The following is a 23,074-nucleotide window of genomic DNA, read 5'->3' on the forward strand; positions in this document are numbered from 1 at the left end:
TTATTTCCTCCAACTGCTCAAAAAACTCTCAGCTGTCAAGATGTAAACAGTGGTGGTGATGGGAACCAGACGTCCCCCTCTAAAAGCTCCTCACAGTGGTGGTGATGGGAACCAGATGACCCTCTAAAAGCTCCTCACAGTGGTGGTGATGGGAACCAGATGTCCCTCTAAAAGCTCCTCACAGTGGTGGTGATGGGAACCAGACGTCCCTCTAAAAGCTCCTACAAAGTTCCTACATGAACTGGTTCTGAATTCACTGCCTGATGACTGAGACGCTGTTTTATTATAGCTTAGAGAACTTCAACTCCATTCATGGTGGAGGGAGACATGCAGGGCGCTGTGCGGCAAAATAGTCCCCAAAGAAAACTCATTATTCCAGATTTTCCACTGTTTTCCATCATCAACATTCCAGATAAGCTCAGAAGACTCGTGTAGGTTCGCTGGTGGTTCTGGATGGTAAATAAAGTGTCTATATCTGTGTTGTAGTCATGGCGACGCCTGGTTCCCATCACCACCACTGTAAAGACATTTCACTCCAAACGTCTCTGGATCTCTGTTTACACCTCACGCACCGAGTTACGGGGGAATTTTAGGGAAATGGGTGGAGATCCCCTTTGACAGCATTTGACCGGAAGGTAATTCGGTGCATCCACTCTAAGCCGCCTCTCCCTCAGGGTCGCGGGGGGTGCTGGAGAGAACATGCAGACTCCCCACAGGCCCTCCTTGCTGTGAGGCGACAGCGCTACCCACCCGCCCGCTGGATGAAGTGTTATCTCGGGAAAACAGCAGCAGACCTGCTAAACTAGCGAACTGTGCTAATGCGAGCTAACTAACGGTGAACTACCGCGGCTAACGTTAGCTTAGCGAGCTAACGAGGTTTCTGAGGTTAAAAGCCACGACTGGCTCGAAATGAGCGTTTGTGTTTGCAGTAAAGCGCCAGAGAGTTGCAGACTGCTAATAAACTACAGTTAAAAGCCATCTTACTTCATTCGCCAGCTTGTTGTTCGAATTTCCCCGTTCCACCTTAAACGGCGCAGCTGTTACTGAGGCGAGCCAGAGCCGTCAGAACGTAATTGCTGTACCTCTTAAGGTGGAACGGGGGAAATCGAACAACAAGTCGGCTATGCAACCTAGCTAGCCAACGCGATTCATTCAACACATACGGCATGAAACAATACATCACCTTAAACGGGTTTCCTTCAGAGGCACTTTGAGCAGTTGAGTAAAGTCGCGGTTTGTCGCCGTTTTCATGGAACTAAACAGAAAACCGAGCCGCTACAGAAACAATCGCCATCTTCCCTCAGCGAACCGCTCTCCGTTCAAACCGATGGGAGCTTCTGATTGGCTGCAGACTTCGCCCTGGTCACAGCAGCGCGGCGAGGGCTGAGGCTCAAACGGCCCCCTACTCCCTACATAGTGCACTACGAGAGAATAACAGTACGGAATCCTGCACATAAACAGTACCAAAAACAGTAATTTGGGATCAAGCCATGTGTGGATAACTCCATACTGGGCACTATTTGGGTGTAGAAGACAAAACGTCATGACTTGCACCGCGCACTACTTAGGGAGTAGGGAGCGATTTGGGACACAACAACGACAACGCAAAGCGGCGCAGCCGTTTTGTGCTAGTTGGCTAAAAGGACATAGATAACACATAAAATATAACAAGAGGATTAGAACGTTTTATGCTGTGTCCAGTAAACCTATAGAAACATATTTACGCACGTACAGACGTTGATTTTGCCCAAACATTCCGGATTGGCGCCCTCTAGCGTCAGACCACCCCAAGTGGCCCCAGTGACAGATGCTTAGACAAAGTGTTCGACGGAGAACAAAGGGCTGATATTTGGACCCGCCGGTAGAGGGCGCAGTCGGTGTGAATGTTAAAGTGAGCATGAAGATGCTGTAAGTACAGTCTGCGGGGCTGTTTAGGGCGGAAAAGTGAATAAAGCAGTCAGTGTGGGGGGCAGAGGGGGTGTGGGGGAGCGGGAAAGAGGCGGTATTAGCCCTTTAAGGAAACGGTGAAGCCTCCGCACGTTCAGGGTGTGGCCTCCGATTCCTCCCATAGAGCCGCGTGCCGGGCAGAAGGATCAGATTAAAGAGCCGGACGGCCTTTATTACAGCGTTTTGGGACCTTTAAGGAGTTTACACCCGGAAAAAGCTGCGAATCTCGTCCCAGAGCGCGCTGTCCCCAGAAACGAGCTCCGATCATGAAGTGATTCATCAGTTCTTCCTCCGCAACACAGAGAGACAGAGGGACAGGCGGACAGAGGGACAGGCGGACAGAGGTAGGAGCTCTTTAACCCTAAACCCTCTCAGATTCCCAGCTGCGCATTAAACAGGCGGTGAACACAGGATTCTGTCCTTTCTGCGGGTTTTCCCAGTGGGCGTGTTCCCAGAAAGCGAAAGATGTGCGTACAATGCTTCTTTATTCAAAGGGCAACGCCACCGAATTCTCACTAACATAGTGGTTCTCTGTTCTAGATAAACTTACCGACTCAGAGCGGCTCTCTCTGATATCATCCCAGTAAAAAGCCAGAGCATGACAGAACCATCAGGAACCAACACACACGCCTAATGGACTCGGTGGGAAAGAGAAACAGATCAATAGATAGTGATCTCCCCGTGTGGACACCGAGTTCTCCACGTGGCCGTTTTCTGCCAGGTGCTCTCAGACCGGTAGGACCGGTATGTGGTGATCCTGAGATCCTCCCGTCCCTCAGCTCCGCGCTCCCTGTGAGCTGGAGTCATCCAGTCATCCAGTCATCCCGACTGGGTTGGTGTGAACGGATTCACTGCGAGTGTCACATGCTCTTAATAATCCCGTCATAATCAATCAATCAATCAATCAGACTCCTGCGGCGATCTGATTATGAAGAAACACACACTCTGATCTCTTATAGACATTAAGGCCTATAAATCTGATCAGTAAATCTGATAAAGAGGCTGATCCGAGTCAGCGATGGGGTTTTGGGTCTGATCCGAGTCGGCGATGGGGTTTTGGGTCTGATCCGAGTCGACGATGGGGTTTTGGGTCTGATCCGAGTCGGCGATGGGGTTTTGGGTCTGATCCGAGTCGACGATGGGGTTTTGGGTCTGATCCGAGTCGACGATGGGGTTTTGGGTCTGATCCGAGTCGACGATGGGGTTTTGGGTCTGATCCGAGTCGGCGGTGGGGTTTTGGGTCTGATCCGAGTCGGCGGTGGGGTTTTGGGTCTGATCCGAGTCGGCGATGGGGTTTTGGGTCTGATCCGAGTCGACGATGGGGTTTTGGGTCTGATCCGAGTCGACGATGGGGTTTTGGGTCTGATCCGAGTCGGCGGTGGGGTTTTGGGTCTGATCCGAGTCGGCGATGGGGTTTTGGGTCTGATCCGAGTCGGCGGTGAGGTTTTGGGTCTGATCCGAGTCGGCGGTGGGGTTTTCGGTCTCGCTGAATCGGTTATGACGGTCTGATGGGGTTTTCGGTCTCGCTGAAGCGGTTATGACGGTCTGATGGGGTTTTCGGTCTCGCTGAATCGGTTATGACGGTCTGATGGGGTTTTCGGTCTCGCTGAAGCGCTTATGACGGTCTGATGGGGTTTTCGGTCTCGCTGAAGCGCTTATGACGGTCTGATGGGGTTTTCGGTCTCGCTGAATCGGTTATGACGGTCTGATGGGGTTTTCGGTCTCGCTGAATCGGTTATGACGGTCTGATGGGGTTTTCGGTCTCGCTGAATCGGTTATGACGGTCTGATGGGGTTTTCGGTCTCGCTGAAGCGGTTATGACGGTCTGATGGGGTTTTCGGTCTCGCTGAATCGGTTATGACGGTCTGATGGGGTTTTCGGTCTCGCTGAAGCGCTTATGACGGTCTGATGGGGTTTTCGGTCTCGCTGAAGCGCTTATGACGGTCTGATGGGGTTTTCGGTCTCGCTGAAGCGCTTATGACGGTCTGATGGGGTTTTCGGTCTCGCTGAAGCGGTTATGACGGTCTGATGGGGTTTTCGGTCTCGCTGAAGCGCTTATGACGGTCTGATGGGGTTTTCGGTCTCGCTGAAGCGCTTATGACGGTCTGATGGGGTTTTCGGTCTCGCTGAAGCGGTTATGACGGTCTGATGGGGTTTTCGGTCTCGCTGAATCGGTTATGACGGTCTGATGGGGTTTTCGGTCTTGCTGAAGCGCTTATGACGGTCTGATGGGGTTTTCGGTCTCGCTGAAGCGGTTATGACGGTCTGATGGGGTTTTCGCTGAAGCGGTTATGACGGTCTGATGGGGTTTTCGGTCTCGCTGAAGCGGTTATGACGGTCTGATGGGGTTTTCGGTCTCGCTGAAGCGGTTATGACGGTCTGATGGGGTTTTCGGTGAACTGGTTACTGACGGTCTGATTTTCTGCAGTTGTCAGATTATTAAAGGCGTGTAAACTCAGTGAAGAGTTCTTTACAGTGGTGGTGATGGGAACCAGGGGTCACCTCTCTACATCCTAACTGCTTAAATGTCATTAGACTGTTCATGAAAAATGCAGGGTGGGTCAGCAGGTTCATCCGGCGGAGCGCGTTTCTCAGACTGATCTCGTCTCCACCCTGTTAGTCTCAGTCATGGGTGAGTGACCAGTGCTGGGTCCACGTGTTGTGAGAAAGTAAGCGCGCCTGTTTGAGCTATATTTTGTGTACTCATCCTTTCAGATCCTGCGCTGCGGTGGTTCCGATTAAACAGCACTAATTAAGCTCTGTAATCAAATACGCAGCTGGTCAGCTTTTTAAGGAAGTATTGTGAGGTCATTTATCATAACGCTAAATATCGTTCTGCTGTCTGACGCTCAAACAGCTGATTCTTCTTAGCTGTGTCTTTTAGCACAGCCTACACTCTCAACTTCTTCTGCTGAAGGTATTAAAAACAGCAGCGACCATCACCACCAGGCCTTCATTACAGGCCATAAATCACTGCTGTCGGACCAAAACCTCGCATCTCCAACATGGTCATTTTACAGAAGAAGGAAACATATAGTGTACTTCTAATGGAAGTCAATGGAACCAGGCGTCTTTCCGAGCCGTTTTGGGCCGTTCCCTTTGGCCCATTCATCATGAAATTTATGCACAATGTAAAGAGCAACAGGTTTTCTCAAATTAGGTCAAAACTGAAAAACGACGAATGGAGATCCGAGGTTCTGTTCTGACAGCAGTGAAGGAACATCACCTCGATGATGGTTTCTCTGAGCGCCTTTATGGGGATTCATGTGAACGTACTTCTGGATTAAACACAGGCACGTTCATATATCTGACCTGGTCACTGTTTGGCACTGACGCAGAGCTGCTGCTGTCCTGCTCACCATCGCTGATGTATTTAGAGCTTCCAGAAGAGTCAGAGTGACCATCCGTCTCACTCTGAACGCTCTGGTCCAGCTAGACACCAACTCTGCTGCTGCTGCTGAGATGGTCCTGATCTGGAAGCTTCATGAGGGTCAAATAAAGGCAGAGGAACTTTTGTTCACACAGAAAGGCAGTTAAGAAAGTTTAATTACCTTTCAACCACTGATCTCGCTGCTGTCGTCCTCTAGAAGGAACTCCCTTCCTCGTGTCTCCACTCACTGTCCACTTTATCAGCTCCACTGACCGTATAGCTGCACTCTGTAGTTCTACAGTTACAGACTGTAGTCCATCTGTTTCTCTGATACTCTGTTACCCTGTTCTTCAGTGATCAGGACCCCCATGGACCCCACCTCTGACGGGGTGGTGGTGTGTTAGTCTGTGTTGTGTTGGTGCGAGTGGATCAGACACAGCAGTGCTGCTGGAGTTTTTAAACACTGTGTCCACTCACTGTCCACTCTATTAGACACTCCTACCTTGTTGGTCCACCTTGTAGATGTAAAGTCAGAGACGACAGCTCATCTGCTGCTGCACAGTTTGTGTTGGTCATCCTCTAGTCCTTCATCAGTGGTCACAGGACGCTGCCCACAGGACGCTGCCCACAGGACGCTGCCCACAGGACGCCGCCCACAGGACGCTGCCCACAGGACGCTGCTGGCTGGATATTTTTGGTTGGTGGACTGTTCTCAGTCCAGCAGCGACACCGAGGTGTTTAAAAACTCCAGCAGCACTGCTGTGTCTGATCCACTCAGACCAGCACAACACACGAAGAGCAGAAGTGTGTGTGCTTTTCTGCTGTCAGTCTAACTGGAACGAGCTCTTTATCTTCTCTGCAGGTGACTGAGGAGGAACGTGAGGCTGCACACTGGTAATTATGGGATTCTTCGGGCTGCTGAAGACTCAGTTCCTTTGTCACCTGGTCATCTGTTATGTGTTCCTGGTCAGCGGCCTCATAATCAACGTCCTGCAGCTCTGCATGCTGCCGCTGTGGTGGATCAACAAACAGCTGGCTCGCAGGGTCAACTGCAGACTGGCCTACTGCGTCTCCAGCCGTGAGTATCCACAGCCGACCGCCTCTCCAGGCGCCTTTCCAAGGGGAAATCCACCAAAATTCAAAATGCATAATTAAAGGGTCAAGATGTAAACACACAACCGTTCCCAGTGGTGGTGATGGGAACCAGACGTCCCTCTAAAAGCTCCTCACAGTGGTGGTGATGGGAACCAGACGTCCCTCTAAAAGCTCCTCACAGTGGTGGTGATGGGAACCAGACGTCCCTCTAAAAGCTCCTACAGAAAGTTCCTACATGAACTGGTTCTGAATTCACTGCCTGATGACTGAGACGCTGTTTTATGAGAGTTTAGAGAACTTCAACTCCATTCATGGTGGAGGGAGACATGCAGGGCGCTGTGCAGCAAAATAGAAATTGTATTTCTCTTTAGGCTGATGAACCAGATGCTTGTGGAAGTAAAACGCGTGAGTTTTATTTACAACAGGGCAAAAAGGGTGATGTCAGTGGTCCAGGCCAGGTCAGAACAGAGAGCAAGAAACAGGTACACAAACAAACCCAGATCAGAGTCCATAAACAAGGGGGGGAGCAAACGGCACAACCTCCAGAGTACAAAGGAAAAGTAACTCCGTAAAAGCTGAGAGTGATTAGAACTCGGGGAAAGAGGTAGGTGATGGGCCTGAGACTGTGATGTCAGAACCAGAGGCATTATGGGAGTTCACAGGAGTTCACAGACTCCAGGGGAACCAGGTAACGTGACGGCATCATCTGAGATTTCAGATAAACCCAGAAGACAAGCTCACTGGTGATTTTGCACGGTAAATAAAACCGAATTGTTCCGCAGCTTAAATGGTTCCTACTTCCATTTAGGGATCCTCCGCCTTCAAAGAGGGGGGCAGTTATTTATTATCACCCCCCCCCCCCCCAATTCTTCAGTGATGTGAAGCTGAAGTCAGAGATTCTCCAGATTCTTGAGCATTTTCCCGTTCCACCTTAAATGGAGCAGTAGTTCCGATGCCTGAATGTATCTGCTGCACCATTTAAGGTGGAACGGGAAGTTCAGTGGCTGAGACGTCGGCACTGCTAGCTCGAGGTTTTCCACTGTGGGATTCAGGCTTCTATATTCCGTACAATCTTCATTAAATTTGGAATTTTTTCCCATACGAATGAAAAACTGACTTATCGTCTGTGGTACTTCTGCTTGACCAAAAGACACCTTAGCAACCACCTGGGATACCATAGTTACCCCTAGCAACAACATAGGAGGAACTAAAGCCCAGCAGTGAGGAGCTGAACTTTCCCCTCCTCTGCTGTCCCTGCAGACGGGCAGGGTCGCCTACAGAGCGGCGCTAGTAGCTGTTAATGAAGTGATGCTCTTTTATTAGAGGGTCTCATTTCAGAGGAAGATCTCAACCACTGCCCTGTAGCTCAGGAACAAGGGGGGAAATGAGAAATGGGACAGGGCCGTACACTCAGCTCCTCCACTGACAGCAGCCACACCCAGACGGCTGCGGTGGTTAACAGCTATTGACTCATTCCTCAGTACAGAGCCGGCACAGCGTTTTAGACGGGCTGTGGTCTGAGCTGTGGTCTGAGCTGTGGTCAGTCTTGGGCCTTGTGTTTGACACATGGGCCTCAGGAGCAGCGAGTGGTGCTTAGCAGGCCAGTGACGGCACTTTATCTCATAAAAATCAGTGAAAAACAGAATCAAGAGCTCAGTACTGTTCCTCTCGTATGTTCTAGTGACGGCACAGAGGTGGAAAAGGACGAGAACCCTGCATCAGAACACTTTCTCTGAAGGCAGGAGCTGAATGAGTTCAAGGCCGACTGCGTTCCCTGAGACCGTTCGCTGTTTCCCAGTCTCTCTTATTTCATTTCCTGTTTGGATGGTTGCCAGACACTGGTGCAACCACCGAGGACAACAGAGAAAGAGGAAGTGGGTTTATATCTAGAACGTTTCCTCTCGCCGTTCCCGTCAGAATCGCTCATATAGACGACGTTCGGCTTTACGCTGGACTCTGGCGAACAGCTCCGCCTCCACACCCTCACCTGCTGTCCTATCAATGCAAATGCGTGTTTAGTTTGTGGGCAGTTTATCGCAGCTCTCAGGACAGCGTGGACCTGGCAACCCACACCAGCTTATATCCCATATTTCAGCTTTCTGTAGCCTCTCAGCTCCACGTAGAACGTTTGTGAGGCTTTATGTGTGAAAAACAGCCATAATTTGTTTTCATTAATGTGCCTTCAGGACTCATGTATGTAAATGAGGTCTGTTCTGATTGGCTGTGCCTCATTTAAAAAGCAGTCCGAGCTTGAAAAGCTTCTGTTAACTTCCACACGAATGGGAGGATGAATGTAAACGCACTGGTTCTTGTGACATCACAAAAACAATACATATTAAAGTAAATACAGAAATCTTATTTAATCTTATTTTAGGTTCTTCACGATACGGAACCTTAAAATTCGACGTCATAATCCGCTGACACGCCCTGTGAGGAACAAAACTGTTCCAAACTCAATATCCTGTGTACATTTTTCCGCCACCTAATCTCACCGGATCCTCTGAATCATGAGCTTGTAAAGGGGAATTCCACCAAATTTTGAAATTTCCTGCATAGGTCAGTCTAAACTGAGAGATCCAGAGCAGTTGGTGTGAACTGGTTTTTACAGTGGTGGTGATGGGAACCAGGCGTCGCCATGACTACAACACAGATATAGACACTTTATTTACCATCCAGAACCACCAGAGAACCTACACGAGTCTTCTGAGCTTATATGGAATGAATTAGTGGTGAATTACTTCTGTTTTGCCCTACACACCCTGCTGGTATCCCATTGTGGATTAAACCAAAGTTTAAGGCCAAATTCTTCTCAAAACTGTCAAACAAACAACGTAGCAGTTCATTATTAATGTAAAATGTAATGTAAAATGTTTCAATAACTGATTGGATGTGAAGAGGGTGGCCTGTTCAGATTCCACCTGCATTATTAAGTATTGCAGTTTATTAATTAAATGACCGACAGATTCTGTCCACCCTCCAGAGTCTCTTCCTCCGGCAAATCCAACTGAAATACACAACAAACAGGTTGGAAGCTGCCCAATCTGGCAACCCAGTTCATATTTTGACTTCATAATGAGCTCAAAGCTCAGAGGATCCAGAGACTCTCAGCAGAACAATGTACAGCTTGTTTAACCACCGAAGGTTTTCTCCATAACCATCATCTGCAGCTCAAACAATATCAATTTACTCAATATTGAGTTTTCACCCTCACAGATCAGGGTTGACTGGTGATAATTCACTCCCTCTCATCAGGACGTTTAGTTTTGGTTTTGTCCATCCAGCAGAAAAGGCTTCATGCTTCAAAATGACTAAACGTGTATTTTTCAACTTTGAAACAGGTCAGTTTGACCCGCAACATTGTGTTTGCTTATCCGTGGCACCTCAGCTGACCCTCCCCTGACCGTAACCGCCCACCGTGGTATTCAAACAGTGATTTAATCCTTCTGCTGTTCCTGCTCAGAGATGGTGGCGCTGCTGGAGTGGTGGTCTGGGACTGAATGCACGCTGTACACGGATCCGGAGTCCTACCCCTTCTACGGCAAAGAGAACGCCATCGTCATCCTCAACCACAACTTCGAGATCGACTTCCTGTGCGGATGGACCTTCTGCGAAAGGTTCGGGGTTCTCGGGGTAAGAACATCTAAGATCTACAGGATTTTCTTAGTTACTCGTCTTTTTGATGGAGTTTTAAACTCGCAGTGAGACAGAAACAGGACAGGAGACCCCGGCTGGCCACTTTACAGCCCTCACTTCTAATGTAAGTCAATGGAACCAGACGTCTTCACAGGTCATGTTGGGCCGTTTCTTTTGGTTCACTCATCATGAAATTTACACACTATATACAGAAAAACAGGCCTTTTCAAATAAAACCAAAACCCTGAAAACGACAAACATGGAGATACGAGGTTTTTGTTTTCCGACAGCAGAGCTGGGCGATATGAACAAAACGTGATATCAGTACTTTAACAAGTTTTCACGATACACGATGTCACTATATGCTTTCTGACCTTTGGCAAATTGGAGCCGCTGGGGCTGAGCGATTTAGAAGAAATAATTCGTTGCGATTTTTCTGATCGATATTGTGATGATATTAAATTGCGATTATTTTCTGTAAAATGTTATTTTTATTTGCCTGTTATTTTGGCCATCCACTTTTTTCAGGCTTGAGACTTCAGAACATGCCACACTGCTAGTTAGTCATGGTTGTGATGTCACAGCATGTAGTTGTTTGGTTGCTTCTGACTGGTCTAAATCATCCACAGGCAGTTTACAAGCTCTGATATTAATGTTCCACAAGTAAGACAACATTGTTAATAAAATGGCTATAACTGAAATTGCATTTTGCTATAAGAACAACCTTTCAGCCAAATTAAGGCCAAAGCTAAACACCACTGAAAAATATGGAAACGGGCTCATGATTTGGATTTTACCATTCCATATACTGCGCTGTGCTAAATCCAATTAAACCGGACTAATTTTTCTCCCTGTAGGATCAAACATGCAGTTGGGAAGAGTTTTAAGTACCAACCAAATCCACGACACACTTAGAAAAGTATTCTGTGACACAATTTATCAAGATTGCCATAATTATTGTCATACTGGCGGTAAATATCGCATTCTTTGGTGGGAAACTCGGATTTTTGGAGCCCGGAGTTTCCGGGATAAAAGCTACTTCTGCTGAGAAATAAAGCCTTGTACACAAAGCACCTCCACACTGCTGGTGATCTCAGGATCATGTGTTCAGACTGTACCTCAGTCATATTAATGTGTTAATATGAGAAACTTGTCATTTCAGAGCTCAAAGGTTCTGGCGAAGAAGGAACTGGCCTACATGCCTGTGATTGGCTGGATGTGGTATTTCCTGGAGATCGTCTTCTGTAAGAGGAAGTGGGAGGAGGATCGCAAGACAGTGGTGGAGAGCCTTCAGCGCATTCAGGACTATCCAGAGAACTTCTGGGTAAGTAAACTGTCCCTGACGCTAATAATGTGGAGTGGAACCTGGTTCAGGTGTCCGATTCCACCCAGTTGATGGATGATCTAGAACAGCGGTCGGCACCACGTGGCTCCACAGCTGAATCAGATCAGCAGGTAATAATAAAATAATCCTCCTCTACAGTAAAATAAAGCTCTGCTGATCCTTCAACTCAGTTTAACAGTAAATGGTCTTAAACGCTGGAGTTAATGTAGAACTGCTGATTCACCCTTTAACACTGAAGATCAGCGCAGACGGCTGGTCACCATAGCAACACAGACAACAGCCTCGCCCAGCTAGTAGCTACGAAACGGCAAAGAGAGAGATTTAAGACGGACATCGATAATTTGGAGACGAATGGATTTATTAGTGTTTATAATCAGTCCAATAAGTTTGTTGTAAAACGAGGCTGAAGTTTCTTCTCATTCTCCAGCTTCTTGTTTGGATTTTTCCGTTCCACCTTAAATGGTGCAAGAGTTACACTCTGATGCCTCAGGCACCATTTAAGGTGGAACGGGAAAATTCAAACAAGAAGCTGGAGAATGAGAAGAAACTTCAGCCTCGTTTTACAACAAACTGTTACACTGCTGTGGAAACGTTTCCTGCTGGAGACGTGAGAAAAGCAGCTGTAGCTGAGCTGAAGCTTAAAGTCTGTGTGATTGTTTATATTATTCTATATTAGTACATCGGCACATGCAGAGACAGATTTACAGCCGAGATGGTAAAACTAGCTTCAATAAAATGGACATGAAGTGTTGTGGCTCCCATGGTGGTCAGATTTTTGTTGAAACGAGTGAAAATGGCTCTTTATAGCATTTTGATTGCCGATCCCTGGGCTGCTCATTCAGTCTTGGCAATAAAGTGACCTGGACGCGTAAATTTGATTAAAGCCAAAATAATGAGTTTATGGTCAGTAATGACAAAAGGAAAGAAGCACTGATCTGCCTCACTTCTTTCCTGTGACGCTGCGAAAGCCCTTCAAGGTCCCTCCTTTTTCTACTGTAATACAATATTTATAATGCAGCTCAGAGAGGAAAAAGTTATTAGGCCTGATTCTCTCCACAGATTCTCTGCTCCTCTTGTTTGTTTTTGTGTTGTAATATTGACATGTAAAGCATGAAACATCACATTTGAATCGCTGTATTTGAGCTGCAGCCTCCTGACGTCACCCCCCACTCTTCAGCCTAAACGCGCACCCCCGGGTGTCGCTCTGAGCCACAGTGCACTGTGACCGTGTCTCCCGGGTTTTGGTGTTTACTCAAGTAACGGCAGTGTTTGCTTAGTTCCTCCTGTACTGCGAGGGAACCCGCTTCACCGAGAAGAAGCACAAGATCAGCATGGAGGTGGCGGAGAAGAAAGGCCTCCCCAAACTCAAGCACCACCTCCTGCCTCGGACCAAGGGCTTCTGCGTCACCGCCCAGAACCTCAGAGGAACCGGTGAGAACATCACTGACCTTAAAGGGGCTGATTTTTCACCGTTTCTGCATAACTCAGAGTGTGAGGTGTCAACAGAGAGGTTCAGAGGGTTCGGTGTGTCAGACGTCTTTACAGTGGTGGTGATGGGAACCAGGCGTTGCCATGACTACAACACAAATATAGACACTTTATTTACCATCCAGAACCACCAGAGAACCCACACGAGTCTTCTGAGCTCATATGGAATGCTGATGATGGAAAATCTGGAATAATAAATTTTCTTTGGGGACTATTTTGCCTCAACACCCTGCATATCATGTATCCCTCTACCATGAATGGGTTTAAAACTCCAAAATCAATTGGAATTCATTTCTACTTGAAATTTTCCAGCCTTTTTTAATCCCTTACAGTTAAACAGGCTGTTTATTACTGCGCCTTTAAAACTGACATATGTTAATACAGCAGAGCTGATTGGCTGTGCTGTATTGCACCTCATTCAAATGACTCAAGTACAAATGGGCGGAGCTGTCACTGTGAACAGTTCTAAGTTTATCTAGAACGGAGAACCGCTCTGAACCTCTCTGTTTACATGGTAATGATGATAGTCAGCTTCACTGTCATTTCACCTCATCACAGAAAGGGTGAAAAATGGGTGGCATTCCCTTTTGAGCAAAGTGGCCTGAAATAAGGCTGGTTTTACTAATCTGGCTCTGATTTGTAAATAACTGTAAGAGTCTCTGAGATGTGGATGTTGTGCTGTGCGTAGTCTGTGTGAGGACTCCGCTCTCCCTGATTCAGCTTGTGTCTCCTCTGTAGTTACTGCTGTGTACGATTCTACACTTAATTTCAGAAACAACCAAACGCCAACCCTACTCGGAGTGCTTAATGGGAAAAAGTACCACGCTGATTTATACGTGAGGTGAGACATCAGTATTATAAACTTGTTTGTAAAAGTTTGTGGGGAAAAATAGTATGTTTTTATTGATTTATTGATGAAGTGTACAATATGCACTATAATGGCCAAAAGTTTGTGGACACGCCTCCTAGTTGCTGACTTCAGTGTTTTGGCCACACTCATTACTAACAAGTGTAGCGGGTCATACTGAAGAGCTTGGTTAGTTTAAACATGACCATAGGAAGCCACAAGTCAGCTTGTGAAATCTCGACCTAGGTCTGCCCCAGCCAACTATAAGTGCTATGTGTTAAAAGGAAGTGTCTACAAGCAACAACAGTTCAGCCACAAAGTGGTTCACCACTCAAACGCAGCTGCCAAATGCTAAACCACATAGCATCTATCCGCTGTTGCATCACTCACTGCAGCACAAGAACGGAGTCGAAAGCTTCATGGGTTACTATGGCTGAGCAGCAGCACACAAGCCCAAGATCACTATGCGTGATGCCAAACATCGGCTGTAGTGGTGTAAAGCGCCGCCACTGGACTCTGCATCAGTGGAAGCGTGTTCTCTGGAGTGATGGATCAGCTTCTTTATCAGTCAGTCTGACGGATAAGTCTGGGTTTGGTGGATTTTGTGGGCTCTCCCCTGAAGGGTGACGTTGATGCTACAGCACCAAGACATTGTACAGTTATCTGCTTCACAATTATATACTGAGCCCCTGAGCACAAAGCGGCTCCATAAAGATGTGGAACGACGAGTGGCCACACAAAGACCTGACCTCAACCTCACCCGAACCCCTTTATAATGAACTAGAATGGAGATTGTAAGCCAGACCCTCTCATCCAACATCAGTGTCTGACCTCACTGATGCTCTCCAAAAGCTCCAAAATCTAGACAGCTTCCCAAGAAGAGTGGACGCTGTTGAAGCAACTCCATATTAATGCCCATGGATTAGGAATGGGATGTTAGCCAGAGAAGTGTGTGATGGTCATGTGTCCACATACTTTTGGCCACATTGTGTACATTTATGTGGTGTCCTTTTGATATTTCTCCTGTTTATACATGTGGTTAATGAACAAAACGCAGCCTCATCCATACCAAGGTGTGAATGTTGGTTGAGCGTGTTGCAGTGTGGATTTATCAGCTCTATGTGTGTTTGATCCAGGCGGATTCCTCTGGACACAGTCCCAGAGAACGAGCCTGAATGTGCTGCCTGGCTCCACCAACTCTACCAGGAAAAGGTGAGAGGAACACGTGCCTTTCCTTATTGAGAAAGACGTTGTGAAGCATGTTTTGAAAGCGGCGTGATTCGTACCACCCATTTCTCTGCTTCCTCTGCAGTTTGAGGGCGGTGGCTGACATTAGCTTAACTACTGGACGAAGGTGTGGTCTGGAAAAACAGTGAGGACTCATCAGTGTAACATGTTTGTAGCTGTAGGAGACGTTGGCGATTACTCAGCATTGTCTCAACATTCCAGACCTCCACCAATCAGTCCACAGCCAGTTACCCTGTTCACTACACCACATAACCCGGAACATTAGAGATGGACAGGAACAGCTTCTCAAAGTGGCTACAAATGCTGAACCCGAGCCGCAGCAGCACTTGCAGAACTTCTATCCGCTCAGTTAACGGAGAGAAGGAGTCAGTTTGTTCTCAGGGAAAGGAGCGAACTCTGAATTATCTCAGCAGTTTCGGCACTTACGTTTATGGCATTTGACCACTGATGTGATGTTCCTAACGAGCCCACTGATTGGCTGGTCTCGCGCCTCTCTTGAGAACTCTTAGATAAAGCAGTGACGTCTGAATACTGAATGCACTGAATATATTCAGGAACATTTTCTATTACAGTGCAGGCAGTGATGGTTCCTACTGTCTGTTTTCCCAGGACGTCTTCCAGGAGCAGTACAGCCAGACGGGCCGCTTCCCCGGCCCCATAGTGACCCCCCCGCGCCGAGCCTGGCCTCTGCTCAACTGGCTCTTCTGGATCTGCCTGCTGCTCTGCCCCCTCTGCCTGCTACTGCTGCAGCTGTTCCACTCAGGATCAGCCGTCACCGTCGTCACCACAGCTGTTCTATGTGTCGCAGGTAATGGGGGGTGGGGGGTGAAGTGGGGGGGTGGGGAGTAAAACTAAACTTGCATACAGTTGCATGCAAAAGTTTGGGCCCCCCAGGATACCATAGTAACAACCTTATAACATCTCAGCAACCACCTTGCATAGCATAGCAGCACCTTAGCAACCACCCGAGATACCACAGTAAGGGCTCTGGCCGTTTGCGTAAGCGGCTCTGTAGACCGGGGTGTTCAAACTCTTGCATATGACTCAATATATTAAGGAAGTGTGGTTAGAGTCGTTATAACTGACCTGTTTAAACTGCCGTTTACTGTCAATTTGCATTTTAAAAACTAAACGAAACGATTCGAGTCCGGAGGTGATGGAGTGTCGAGGGAGTAAGTACATCATCTCCCCTTCTACGCACTGCAGCATTATGCATGAGGCTTGAAGGGAACTGCATGGACGGTGCATGTGCTGAGCGGAACCCCTAACAGGGAGACGACTAAAGGAACGTCCAGGACTCTCTCTGTTCTGCTCTGCTCCTTCTCTGCTGGTTGGTCACTGCTGGGGTTAGCACAATGAAAATAACTGAAGTGATGGAAATGATTTCATTTCATTTGGCAACTAAAATAAATTAAAATATATACATCATAACAGATCACGCAGCACCATGACGCTGTACCGGCACGCATATCAACAGAGCAAGAACGAGTCCTGAGACTGTAAACAGAACACTGTACTTTCATCTCTGCACCAACAGGGAACCCTAAAACGAGACCGCGGGGCAAACTCTGGTTTTTCTTTGGTTAGGTTTTATATGCTGGCAGAATGTTGATTACATTTGGAGGACGTCCAAATCTGAACTCTGAGGAAACGAGTTCTTGTGTAAAAGAAAAAAAAAAAAAAAAAAATCAGACACGTGAGAAGATCAAACAGATCCGCTTGCCCGTCTAAGTGTCCAAACTGACAGCCCGAATCTGATTTGTCAAATCCAGATTGATTTGTTTAATAGTCTGGACAACCCTCCATCCTCACCCCCACCCCCACCCCACCCCCAAAAAACATCAAATCAGATTTTTGTGAATCAGATCCAAACCACATTTGGTGGAGGTTTGAAATGTGACAGATTTTTACAGAAGTGTCTCAGTCTAGACGCTCAAATCAGATTGTCTTTTTTTGTCACTCACTACACGACAAACTTAGAACAGAAGGTTCTTTAGTAAAGAAAATGGATCCATATATAACCATGCACCTTGGTAACCATCTGGGATAGCATAGCAATGGCCTAGTGACACCTTAGCAACTACCTGGGATATCATACCGAACTGCCTTGCAACACCTTAGCAACCACCTGGGGTAGTATAGCAACTATATTCCACTGGAAGGTGAGGAGTTTGCATGCATGATTACTGTGTTACTGCTCGAGTCTAGAGACCGTCAGACTGCGTTTCATGTGGAGCTGCCAGTAGGAGGCGCTGATGTCCCTGTTCCTCCTTTTCAGCCTCAGCTGCTGTTCGCTGGATGATCGGACAGACCGAGATCAACAAGGGCTCCAGCTACGGAAACAAAGAGGTTCCACTCAATAACAACGACTAAGGGCGAAGGTCACCAGCTGAGGCAGCAGGACGTGGGTAATGCCATCAGCGTCCACACCGAGAGCACGAGTGGACCGAGACACGGTCGGCTGTTTCAGTTCACCGGCTGAAAAAAGGACAATATAACTGAACTCACAATCTGGCTGGTTAACTAATGGGCGCAGGGAGAAGTGGCCCGTTTCCCTTTAAGGGCCCGGTTCTGATTTGGGTTCTGTTCATTTTCTTTGGAATAGCTCTGCTGGGACAGGATTGGTTTACATGAGGAGGGGAACGTCATCATTACCAGCGCTTCTCAGTCATTCAGTCCTGTCCGAAACGCCAGGTCCGTCATTTTTACAGACTGCGTCAGCTTCTGTTAAACGAGACATAAAAATACGCTCAGCTGATATTAATAACGCACGCACAGACCTGCCGGTAACACTAGCACATCCTGTGGAAACAGGATGTGAAGTGTGGAGGCTCTGCTCGCTCATGCCCTGTTAAACACATGAAGACCATTAAATGTTTGCTGCTTTTGTAATGTGTTTTGTCTTTTTTTAAAGGGTTGATATCACAGTTTAGAGGATCCTGATGGTTCAACAGGTGACCAGTGGCTGATTCTAAATGCATTGGATGGTTTCCCGAATGGGATCTAAAGGGGTTCTACGGGAAAATAGTGGGCAGCTTCTTATTCCAATTTTCCCGTTCCGCCTTAAATGGTGCATCAGTTACATTCTGGTGCCTCTGGCTTGCCTCAGTAACTGCTGCACCATTTAAGGTGGAGTGGTCAAAATCGAGTTGCTGATCCATCTCTGTCGTTTATTCTGAGGTTTCTAATCCTGTGAATCACTCAAACGTCGCAGACGCCCTGAGGTAAACTGGCATCACCACCCGCCTCCCACGGAGGACTAACCCCGTCCCAACGCGGCTAATGCAGCCTGTATCTGACCTGGCCTCTACCCTGGACACACAGCTGTCCCCTATGCTTTCTCAAGATTAAAGCAACACAACTGTATTGTGTATGAACTGATGCTTTAAGCTTTAATCACCAAAGTAACCAGACTGGACAAAGTTCAGAGAGAAGAGAGTAAAATAGTGAATCTCTGGGCTTTTGGAAGCAGAAAAAGGAAGAGAAATATCAGTTTGTTTGGCTTCTCTTGTTAGAAAGTGGCTTGTTTACTTGTTTACACTGCCCACGCTTGTGCTGCTCATCCTCCTGAATGAAAGACGTGAAATGTAACCATAGTAACAGGCGTTTTGATGACGCTGCATGAAGGATTCTTTCCGAGCACAAAGTAATGATGAAGATTGAGTTGGATTGTCACGGGACTGTTCAGACAGACGTTTCCACCCATCACGTTTATGAAAGTGGCTCAAACCAGAATTTTAAAAAATCTGTTAGTTTTTTTTGCTGTTCACACTCGAAGAGCCAGATCGATTTGGGCCACGTCTCCCAGCAGTGTGAGCAGCAGCGGAGACACGTTTGGATGGAGGACAGAGTCGGCGTTTCAAAAAGACGCTGCAGGCCGTTCTTTAAAAACTGATCTGTTTATTAATTATTATCTCTTTACATTGCAAACACTATAGGAACAACAGAGGACCAGAAAGGTTGATGCCTGGACCGGAGGGGGTCTCCACAGTCAGGGTTCAGACACACGGTTAAACGCGATGGTCATCGGCTGAAATGGTTGCGAGGGGACGTGTGGACGTGGCCTGAGCTGAAGAGAACGGAGACTGGAATCGAACCGAAAAGATCTGAAAGCTTTCTGTCCAGACATCATGGGGAACAGAGGACTGGGGGGGAGGGGGAGGAGGGATGGGGTGGTTGATTGCCTAACAAATCTAAATGAAGCCTCTGTGGGAATGGGATGGTCTGTGTCCGTGTTCAGCAGCAGAGAGTAAGTCGCTCTCATTGGCGATTTTGAAGGCACACCATTGGCCGGTTAGAGAGGTGGACCAATACATCACTTAGTACAGGCTTGAATACAACTCACCGACGGGCTGCGCAGCGAAGGCCAAATAAACACTGTATACATATTAAAAAGAGAACAAACAACCCTTTTCCCTTCACTGACTCTAGACCTTTCTCTGCCCCTGAGGTCGAAACTCATACTCAGGTTTACGCCGTCGGGGATGAACTCAGTTATAAACTCATAAGCAGCGATTTCATTACAGGGGAATCCACTGTTTTATCTCTTTATTTAGATTTCTGCGTAATTCAGTGTTTAAGATGTAAGTTGTTCAGAGTGGTTCTCCGTCAGAACCGTTCACAGTGGTGGTGATGGGAACCAGACGTCCACCTCTAAAAGCTCCTCACACAGAGTTTATGAACACAGTGCCTGATATCTGAGACAGCTTTTGGCCTTCAAATCCATTCATGGCGGAGGGATACATAACACTCAGGGTGCTGTGAAGCAAAATAGTCTCCAAAGAAGACTCGTGTGGGTTCTCTGGTGGTTCTGGATGGCGAATAAAGTGTCTATATCTGTGTTGTAGTCATGGCGACGCCTGGTTCCCATCACCACCACAGTAGAAAACACCGGGACCGTTTCATACTGAACCTCTGTCTACGTCTCAAACGCTGAATTCTGCAGGTGGAACTGCCCTTCAAGCTCTCCGTTCTGAGACTGCCGCACGCGTCCTTTGTGCTTTGAGGCAACAGCTTTCCGGAAAAGTGCCCTTTGTTTGTTCTTGTTTCCTTAGCGCAAAATGTTTTCCTTGTTGCTTGTTAATCTGAATTCATTGCCTCCACTGAGACAGAAGTGGCTTTACAATTAGCTTTATACAAAAGATAAACCCTAAACGTTTTCTTACAGTATGTACATCACGCCTCCTCCTGCCTGCTACCGTCGCCCTCGTTCCACACACACCTGCCCTTTAATCTACTACCTGTACATATAAGACTTTCTCTCTCGCACGCCTCCCAAGCGGTACGTCGCCGGAGGGGTTTACAGTCCTTCGTCGTCACTCATTAATGAGACCACAGTTCCTTGAGAATACCGTACACAGTAGTGCTAGCATTTTGTAAACGTAAAGAGAACGCAGAGCCACCTCCCGCGTCATTCCTCGTCCGTGCACACCTGGAATTCAAAGAGAAAGGCATGAGTGAACGCAGGCAGGTGGAAAGATCAGCCATCAGCCTGACACCACAGAAAAATAAGAGTCCACAGATTTTTCAAAATGTCTCAATAACTAAGCGTAACGTAAACAGAGTCGCTCAGAGTGGTTTGGCAGGCAGTGGTTCAGCTTTCTTCACAGTGGTGGTGATGGGAACCAGACGTCTCCCTCTAAAAGCTCCTCACAGAAAGTTCCTACATGAACTGGTTCTGAATGATTAAACTAATGGTTCCTGCCTCACACGGCCTTTACACCGACCTGCTGGACACTTTATTACAGTAGCTTCACAACGTATTCATCACTTACCTTTATACTTAATCTATCGATCAATGCTTTTTTTGAATAAGAGAAAGAGGATTTGTCCTGCCTGGTCTTTTAGACGATTTTGTTTATTTTATTAAACCCATTTACGGTGGAGGGATACATGCAGGGTGTTATGAGGCAAAATAGTCCCCAAAGAAAACGTATTATTTCAGATTAATCAGTAAATTATCTAGAAAGGGTGAGGAGACACATGTAGGTTCACTGGTTCCTCTCCACACATGCAGTGAGGGCACTGATAAAGTTCAGATTCATCTTTACACTTTTAAAGAAATGAAACTTTCCCCAGTATTAGTCACACCAGGCATCCGTTTATCACCACGCGATCAGCTCGCGGGTTTCACGCTGGAAGGGGAGCCTGTAATGTTAGCTGAGTACAGACCACGTCTGATCTACTGCGCCTTTAGTTTAATGTAGAAAATGCTGAGAGAATCAACGAATAGCAGCGCTTGACCTGCTGGACCCTGTGTGACACGTCTGGCTTCCGATACGTTACTCTACAATTAACCATTTCACACCAACCTGCTCAGAGTGACTGAGTTACGGAGGAATTTTGAAAAATCGGTGGACTTCCCCTTTAAGTTTGCAATTTACAAACATGACAGTCACCAAAAGAAGAAGGGACACGCGTCTAGTATGCACTCTTAGAGAGGGAGGAGGTCTCACACCTTGACGAAGGGATGGTCCAGCAGTGCGCTGGCAGTCCAGCGGCGTTTGGGCTCGCTCTCCAGACAGTGGGTCAGGAAATCTTTCCCCTCTGTGCTCAGCTTCTCCGGGATGGGGGGCTTGTGGCCCATGCCCACCTTATACATGATCTGGAAGTTGTGCTCGTACTCGTGCCACGGTCTCTGAACAGTGAGAGGAGGAGAGGTGTGCGTGAGGCTGAGGAACATCACAGGAAAAAGCAGACCATCCGCCCCCTCGGAGTTACGAGGTTCTGACACTGTACAGATCACACACTCTTATGCTGTGACTTTGGGTTTTTCCAGTTTTGTGCGCTTTTGGACTCTTTATCTAGAAAACAAAAAGGTTCAGACTCTAACTTGGTTCTATAAGGTTCTCTCTGTGAGCCAATCAGCACGCACATTCACACACACACGCACGCACGCACACACACACACCGGTCAGGTGTAACACTCTGACCACCTCCTCGTTTCTGCACTCACTGACCACTTTATCAGCTCCACTGACCGTATAGCTGCACTCTGTAGTTCTACAGTTACAGACTGTAGTCCATCTGTTTCTCTGATACTCTGTTACCCTGTTCTTCAGTGGTCAGGACCCCCATGGACCCTCACACAGCAGGTACTGTTTGGGTGGTGGGTCATTCTCAGCACTGCAGTAACACTGACGTGGTGGTGGTGTGTTAGTGTGTGTTGTGCTGGTCTGAGTGGATCAGCCACAGCAGTGCTGCTGGAGTTTTAAACCCCTCAGTGTCGCTGCTGGACTGAGAACAGTCCACCAACCAAAAATATCCAGCCAGCAGCGTCCTGTGGGCAGCGTCCTGTGGGCAGCGTCCTGTGACCACTGATGAAGGACTAGAGGATGACCAACACAAACTGTGCAGCAGCAGATGAGCTGTCGTCTCTGACTTTACATCTACAAGGTGGACCAACGAGGTAGGAGTGTGTAATAGAGTGGACAGTGAGTGGACACAGTGTTTAAAAAGTCCAGCAGCACTGCTGTGTCTGATCCACTCGTACTGAAGGTGTTTCAGCTCTGACCTTTTTTTGGGTTGTTTCTGAGCCTCAAATGACCTGACGATGTGAAATGAGTGACATTAAATGTAAATGACCAACACCGTGGAAGAACTCTTACTTTTCCAGTGACCATCTCGATGAGAACACAGCCGAGACTCCAGATGTCAGCCGCGCGCCCGTGACCTTCACCCTTCGCCCTCGTGATGACCTCGGGAGCCATGTACGCTGATGGAGAAAGAGTTCGGAGAAGTGGTGAAAACCACTGACGGGTAAAACTCAATTGTCATTGGCTGTGGGGTCAGAACACCAGCTAGCCGGTCTGTGGCCCTGTTGGAGCTGGATCAGTTTAATCGATGGAGGCTCAGTAAAATGAACGGTTACTGATAAGATACAGTAAAATAAAGCTCTGCTGATCCTTCAACACAGTTTAACAGTAAATGGTCTTAAACGCTGGAGTTAATGTAGAACTGCTGATTCACCCTTTAACCCTGAAGATCAGTGCAGACGGCTGGTCACCATAGCAACACAGACAACAGCCTCGCCCAGCTAGTAGCTACGAAACGGTAAAGAGAGAGATTTAAGACGAACATCGATAATTTGGATAAAATGGAC

General features: G+C 47.4%; 3 protein-coding genes across 11 annotated transcripts in view; 1 reads left to right on the top strand and 2 right to left on the bottom strand.

Annotated features, from left to right (window-relative positions):
* The window catches only part of LOC108414088, a 23,829-nt gene extending 21,174 nt beyond the window's left edge, over nucleotides 1–2,655 (bottom strand). Inside the window, exon 1 of one of the 4 annotated variants that reach the window (XM_037532714.1) lies at nucleotides 2,498–2,655. The gene's annotated coding sequence lies outside the window, so the exon portion shown is untranslated. Of the gene's footprint in view, nucleotides 1–572; nucleotides 647–1,183; nucleotides 1,452–1,732; nucleotides 1,758–2,497 lie in introns of those variants that run through there. The other 3 variants (XM_037532716.1, XM_037532713.1, XM_037532715.1) reach the window with 3 other exon arrangements.
* agpat4 (1-acylglycerol-3-phosphate O-acyltransferase 4 (lysophosphatidic acid acyltransferase, delta)) lies at nucleotides 1,996–17,865 on the top strand. Of its 3 annotated transcripts, XM_037532717.1 has the most exons (10): nucleotides 1,996–2,291; nucleotides 6,180–6,395; nucleotides 9,873–10,042; nucleotides 11,208–11,369; nucleotides 12,668–12,821; nucleotides 13,617–13,719; nucleotides 14,862–14,937; nucleotides 15,583–15,781; nucleotides 16,120–16,145; nucleotides 17,252–17,865. In XM_037532717.1, the coding sequence occupies exons 2-9, from the start codon at nucleotides 6,218–6,220 to the stop codon at nucleotides 16,128–16,130; spliced, it is 1,053 nt and encodes a 350-aa protein (XP_037388614.1). In that variant the 5' UTR covers nucleotides 1,996–2,291; nucleotides 6,180–6,217; the 3' UTR covers nucleotides 16,131–16,145; nucleotides 17,252–17,865. The 3 variants fall into 3 exon arrangements, with proteins under 3 accessions (XP_037388614.1, XP_017542355.1, XP_017542356.1); XM_017686866.2 differs by lacking the exon at nucleotides 16,120–16,145; XM_017686867.2 differs by lacking the exons at nucleotides 6,180–6,395; nucleotides 16,120–16,145.
* Nucleotides 17,866–18,853: 988 nt separating this feature from the next.
* The window catches only part of map3k4 (mitogen-activated protein kinase kinase kinase 4), a 65,032-nt gene continuing 60,811 nt past the window's right edge, over nucleotides 18,854–23,074 (bottom strand). For all 4 annotated transcript variants that reach the window (XM_037533033.1, XM_037533031.1, XM_037533032.1 and 1 more), the window contains 3 exons: nucleotides 22,581–22,687; nucleotides 21,431–21,610; nucleotides 18,854–20,404 (listed from right to left, as the gene is read on the bottom strand). In XM_037533033.1, the coding sequence (XP_037388930.1) occupies nucleotides 20,384–20,404; nucleotides 21,431–21,610; nucleotides 22,581–22,687 (308 nt within the window). In that variant the 3' untranslated portion in view covers nucleotides 18,854–20,383. The remainder of the gene's footprint in view (nucleotides 20,405–21,430; nucleotides 21,611–22,580; nucleotides 22,688–23,074) is intronic.

Source organism: Pygocentrus nattereri, chromosome 22 (genome assembly GCF_015220715.1).
Source record: "Pygocentrus nattereri isolate fPygNat1 chromosome 22, fPygNat1.pri, whole genome shotgun sequence".
In the NCBI taxonomy this organism is placed as follows: Eukaryota; Metazoa; Chordata; class Actinopteri; order Characiformes; family Serrasalmidae; genus Pygocentrus; species Pygocentrus nattereri.